General features: G+C 43.7%; 1 protein-coding gene across 1 annotated transcript in view; it reads left to right on the top strand.

Annotated features, from left to right (window-relative positions):
- Nucleotides 1-6103, top strand: part of rab26 (RAB26, member RAS oncogene family) — a gene marked incomplete at both ends in the record, with an annotated part of 82903 nt that extends 76800 nt beyond the window's left edge. The window contains 4 exons of the mRNA XM_083648662.1: nucleotides 784-849; nucleotides 1558-1614; nucleotides 5085-5161; nucleotides 6004-6103. Of these exons, the coding sequence (XP_083504788.1) occupies nucleotides 784-849; nucleotides 1558-1614; nucleotides 5085-5161; nucleotides 6004-6103 (300 nt within the window). The remainder of the gene's footprint in view (nucleotides 1-783; nucleotides 850-1557; nucleotides 1615-5084; nucleotides 5162-6003) is intronic.
- Between the last annotated feature and the right edge of the window lie 477 nt (nucleotides 6104-6580).

Here is a 6580-nt window from a genome sequence, read left to right as displayed (position 1 = left end):
ACTCAGGGTACAATTATGCTGACTGAGATGAGGGATATTATATCAGCCGGGGGGGTGGGGGTTCTGCACAGCTCTGTCTCTGTTGATTAAATACTTATTAACAGTAGATGGATGATGACTCGGCTGCTGTGGGACCTGCAGTCAGGAGTGCTTGTTTTTGTTTGTTGTGATGGGATGAAGCCAGCCACGGGTTGCCAGATAAGTATGCGGCTTGGCTGTGGCACAATTGGTCGGGGTGGGGTGCCGTAAGGTTGTATCATTTTCCTCTATGTACAGTACATACCCAAGACACAATGTAACAGATAATTTATGATGATTGCTTATATTAGTATTAGTGTAGCTGTCACAGATGGCTACATTCTTTTCATTTCAACATCATGTCTCTCTCTCTCTCTCTCTCTCTCTCTCTCTCTCTCCCTCTCTGACCATTGTTCCTTCTATCTGGTTGTCCTTGTCTTTTTTGCCGTCTTACCATTCGTCTTTGCTTTTTCTTTACGCCCTTATCCTCTACCTGCCATAGTCACTCTCACCTTTCTCTTATTCATATTATTCAATGTCATGTTCAGACTCGTCCTTGTCAAGTCCCAGACAAGGTTTTCTTCTTCTGAATCTAAGTGTTCCACATGTTGTTGTTTTTTACCCCTTCTTGTCTCATTATTATCCAGAGTTTTTTTTGTTCTATATTATCTTCAGACTAATAATTGTCTCCTCCTCTTTGTCTTTAAAAACCTAATGTCTCCTCTCTCCCTCTCTCTCTCTCTCTCTCGTGTCTCCTATTATCAGGCATGGCTGACTGAGATCCACGAGTATGCCCAACAGGATGTGGTGCTGATGCTGCTGGGAAACAAGGCAAGGCATTGTGGGAAATATGTCTGACTTAGAGCACAAGTGGAGGAACAATAACACATACGCACAGATGTATACACACATAAATACAGGAGCCCAAACAACTTCAAGCTATGTCAGTGTAGCATTGATTACCTATAACTTGTAATTCTTTTTTATTAGTTCTGTGATTACCTATAAGTTTAGTAGTACATTGTTCAAATCATAAACTACAAATTCCTATCCTTTCAAAGACAAACACCAGCCAATAGTTTCACACACACACACACACACACACACACACACACACACCTGACAATATCGTTTAATCTGCTCATCTGCAATTATCAGACACACTTTTTTTCTATAATTGAGTTCCACTCACATCCCTAGCTCTCAGCAGACAACAGTCTCAACCCCACCCCTACACACACACACACACACACACACACACACACACACACACACACACACACACACACACACACACACACACACACACACACACTATATCAGCCCATATTAGCACACTAAGTGTCAATTTTGACTCATTAAACACTTTAGTTCTCATCAAACCCTCAGACCAACAAAGGCTGATGTGGGATAAGAACAACAACGTCAAGTCAGGACAAATACCCAGTGTGTCTCTAATATAGCTGTTGTGGTTTCAACATTGATGTCACTGTGATGTTGACACGTGTGACCTTACCGCTCCGTCACGTGTGTCACCAGGCTGATGCCACGCATGACAGGGTGGTGAAGAAAGAAGACGGCGAGAGGCTTGCCAAGGTGAGGATGACAGAGTAGAATTATTAAAAGCATGGACGCCATTTTCACTGTCCGGCAGCTGTTGTGAAAACAATCAGGGTTAGGCAGATACTTCATATATATGGGAGTTGCATCCAACATTACCACAAATATGTCCACAACCATGTGGTTTTCATCTTTTCAGCCACAATGAAAACAGTGTCTATTACAGTATGTACAGCTTTACTACCACCTCTCTCTCTCTCTCTCTCTATTGTGTCCACAAGGGTAGGCAATAACTTCCCCTTTCATGTGATTTCCAAAATGATTTATATGACTGATTTAATACGAAATAAGGAAGTTTCCATTTTGGTGCACATAGGCTCATAGAGATATACCGGGTATACCCCCCTCCCCCTTTGACATGCAATTTATTCGTACAAATTATTCCCTTCTGGTCTGAAATACCATTAGTCATAGTCTCTGTGTTAAACTTCAGTGCAGCTGTAAATAAAACTACTGAGCATTGAAACGTGTCTGGGTCCACACACCTTCCAATCCACCCACTCCACCAAGTTTATTTGTGGCTGCTTCTGGTCTGGCATCGTGACATGCAACAGTGATATCCTCGGTTGAAAGTACATTTGGCCAATCAGCGCCAGAACAATTGGCCAATCAGCACCAAGGGGGACTAAATATTAGCCAATCAGCGTCAATAAACAGCACAACGGGCGGGACTAACGCTGTTGTCAGGTGTGCCAGACCTAACAGCAATGGATAGATGCTGCTGTCAAGGGTGTTTTAAATGTACCACTTTCTTTTAAATCATACCCCCCCCCCCCCCCCCCCGTGTACATTCAGATGGATACGGTGGTCTCTAGTGATTGGTTAGGGAGAATGGAATTGGAAATCTCTTAGTAGAGTGGGGGCGATGTCATACTAGACGATGGAAATGGAATGTAACGAGTTGACAATTCGGTCTGATATCAGGCTACATTGAAACAGTAGCAGACACTTTTTCAATCTCCCTGACGGTTGCTTCAGAACATGGCATCCAATACAAATAGCATGCAGCCAAGTGGAAGCATAAAGTGCAACTAAGTTAGCCTGGGAAAGAGAGAAGTGATGATAGTTCTGTCATCACTGTGGACTAAGACAAATCCCCCTGCCGAGGAGAGGCCGGGGGGACAATTTATCACATCGGAGCTGGATTCATCCAAAGTAAACAACTCTGCTCTTTGTGCTTAACTCATTGAGTGCCAGCCACTTTTGGAGAACGGACGCTCCCAGTGCCAGAGTTTCAGAGCGTTTTCAGTGATTTCTCGAGGCCCACAGAATATTGTGTGATATTACTATGTAAACACTGAACACGCACAAAGAACGATGAGACTCTATTCTATCATCTGCAAAAAAAAGTTTATTGATCCCATTTTCCGTTCTTTAGTTATGAGCCGGAGAAGATAGCTTGATTCATCCAAAAAAAGCAATTTTTTTCTAGAAGCTGAGATAATTGGCCTTTTGTGAAATTAATCATTTCAAGCACATCACTGACTCTGAAGCTAATCTTTTCTAATGTAGTCACACCTCAAAAATAATTTCCTTCAATAAAACAGTTTAGGCCAGGGAATTTTGTTTGGCAGAATAATATTTTTAGCTACAACCAGCAGCGCTGGCCCCTGCGTGCGCTGCTGGTTGCAGCTTCTTGCTGGTTTTGATTTGCTGCTGGTGGGTATCGGATATTCTGGCTTGCGTTTGTCAATCCTGTCCTGCTGCCTGGGTCTGTCTGGGTGTTGCGTGCTGCTCTGCGTGCCCCCCCCCCCCCCCCCCCCCGCCCCGCCCCGCCTCGCCTCAACTGCACACTCCTCCTCCTGTCTGTGGTGGCTCTCTGCTGAGTTTGCTGTGCGCACAGTGAAGGGTGCGGAACAGCCAGGCTTTTTTACAGCGTTCCGCGTGTGTTTGTCACCGGCAACGATGCTTCCAGTTGAGAATAATAACAACTCCACGGTGTGGATGTGCAGATGTGCTGTCGCAACCGACACGGAGCGGCTCAATTGTGGGAGCAGATTGGCTGCTGCAGGCACAGCTGCAGTAACGTGCTTCAGCATATCGATGCATACGGATGCGATGCGATTTCCGTTTCCATAACGACTTCTTCTTTGTTTTTTCCTTCCCTTTCTGTTATGTGGAGAGCACTGTCGCCACCTAAGGGTTCTGTAAAATAGGTTAGACACATCCAATAGCTATAATATTTGTACATCAGAGGCAGAAGGCTTTGATCGACGCCCCACCGTCAAAAAACGCAATTGACGAACATGTCCGTCCTTGGCACTCTACGTTACTATTTGAAATGACGAACATGTCCGTCCTTGGCATTCAATGAGTTAAGGTCTGCTACCCTTCTATGTATGTAGTATTCATCTAATACTAGGGCTGTGGCGATTCACTTATCTCCCGATTCGATACTATCACGATTCTTGGGTGCCGATTCGATTTATATTGCGATTCTTAAGTATTGCGATTCTACGATTATTGCGATTCGATATTACGATTTATTGCGATTTTTGTATCTTTTTTTCTTTTCTTTTTTCAGTTTGTTTGCTTTTTTACACTAGATTAGAACATGGGAAAAGTTGAATCATACACTAGAGACTGTATATTATATCATGAGTAGGGCTGGGCGATATAGTTAAAAACAGGGGCGGATTGGGATCATAATTCAGGCCGGGCATTAGATACCAAGCAGGCCAGGCCGATATGGGCCGACGCGCGTGAAATTTGGGCCGTTTGAAGCCCAATTTGGGCCGTTTGAAGCCAGATTTGGGCCGTTTGAAGTCCAATTTTACAATGAGATGCACCCACTTTAACCCTGAAGTGTAATTATTACTTCAGACTAACTAATAAAGTAATAAAACCACTAGTAAACCAGTAGGCGGCGCCTGGCCTGCTGTTCAGTGAGTGGCCTGACTGCGGGCACCCAATTTTTTTTTTTTTTTTTTTTTTTTGCCATTATCGATTCTGGAATAAAAGATCGATTCAAAAAATCGTGACATTAAAAATCGCGATACTTAGGTGAATCGATTTTTTCCAACACCCCTATCTAATACAGTCTTCAGTGACATTCATTTTCCAGCTTTATACAGCACCAGGGTATCTAGAGCCGTATGAAATCCGTTTTATTCTTCCCCAAATTCCATTTTATTTTTCTGCGAGTTCAGTTTTTTCCATTTTAATTGTAATTTAGGGGTTAGGAGCGATACTTTTTCTTTTTGTTTGATGACTTGGCTCTCTCAGACAACCTCTTTGATATGTTTCTCAAGGTGAATACTAAGTTGTGAGGTGCAGTAAGGTTTCCCACGCAAGACCGATCCCCCTCTCAAAACACCCCAATCGAAAACAGAATCATCTGATCAGAAGTGTCATATCATATCATTGGCATGTTGGTGTCTGTTGGGGGTAAAAGGGTGATGCTCAAAGTCGTATCTCCAGTGACTGTCATTGCTTCCGCTGTGCAGGAGTTTGGAGTTCCCTTCATGGAGACCAGTGCCAGGTCAGGTCTCAATGTAGAGCTGGCCTTCACCGCTGTGGCAAAGTGAGTATCTGCCCTCTCCCCTCTGGAAGTATTGTTGTTGATTGGTGTGATTAAGACATGTTTCGTCAGTTTAATGTGTACTACTGCTCTTGACCTACCATCAGTTCATCATTCCATCATTATATACGTCTCTCTGTTTTGTTATGACCCATATGGTTCATGGTATGGGGGGGACATTATGCGGTAATAGCATCTACTAGGTTTGGACACAATCTTATGAGCACAAGAACTCAAGAACAATACAATGTTCATACTAATGCAACCAGTTCCCCTTACAGAGTACAGATGATCATATTCGATTTTGGAGCAGCTTGCTGCATAAATGTTTATATTAGAAAATAAATACAAGATTATTTTTGCTTCAGTGCTTTACACCAGTGGTTCTCAAACCTTTTCACCTCAAGGACCCATAAACTGACAAACATTAGACCACGGATCCCCATTTGATAAGATTTTGTCCCAGGGTCCCCCATCTGATAAAATTTTTGCTTTTAGAGGTTTTATGATAGAAAGTCCATGAAACAAGCCATGAACAAAATAGTCATACATTCTGTCATTGTGTTACTTAGTATGGATGAAATGATAGTGAAAATAATTGAATCCCCTTTTTGCTGGGCACAGCTTTACACAAGATACTGAGTTCATATCAATACCACCCATGTTTCATGTGAAGACAAGTATGTCGATATAAAAATATTTGCTTATTAATGCATTAATTTATTGAATGAATGACCTTATTAGCATAGCTGGTGCATTGTGATACATTGTGATGATTATGGGGGACATTGGGTAACTCAGGTGCCTCTTGTTTTATATCATCTTGTCGTCTTCCTCCCTCTCAGGGAGCTGAAGCACCGGTCTATGAAGGATCCCAGTGAGAAGTTTAAGCTCCAGGACTACGTCAACAAGGAGATGAAGACCACTGGCTGCTGCAGGTCTTAAACCTGTCCCAGTCGCCATCTGGGCCTGTGCGTTTGTGTATATGTGTGTGTGTGTGTGTGTGTGTGTGTGTGTGTGTGTGTGTGTGTGTGTGTGTGTGTGCGCGTGCGTGCGTGCGTGCGTGCGTGCGTGCGTGCGTGCGTGCGTGTGTGCGCGTGTGCGTGTGTGTGTGCGTGTGCGTGCGTGTGTGCGTGTCCGTGTGGGGAATGGATCTGTGTATCACCCATCACACAGTTTGTGTTCCGTTCCCATGACGATGCGGTGTCTGTATCTGGCCTGAGCGATAAGGAGTCAGCTTCAGCGAGGTAAACGTCTGTGCGGTCCATGTTCCAGTGCACAGGACCTACTCTCACCTTAGAATTAGAAGGTTCCATCTGCCTTGAGGAGAGCTCTGAGATGTTGAGCTTCAAGGTTTCCAGTATCCACTGAGTTCAATGGAGATGCGTCCGTTTGTTTTCGGATTTGCAGACTCAAAAATCA

This window comes from Poromitra crassiceps, assembly GCF_964638095.1.
Source record: "Poromitra crassiceps genome assembly, chromosome: 13".
NCBI lineage: Eukaryota > Metazoa > Chordata > Actinopteri > Beryciformes > Melamphaidae > Poromitra > Poromitra crassiceps.
Note: the sequence above shows the minus strand (reverse complement) of the source record. Positions and strands in the feature narration are given on the sequence as shown.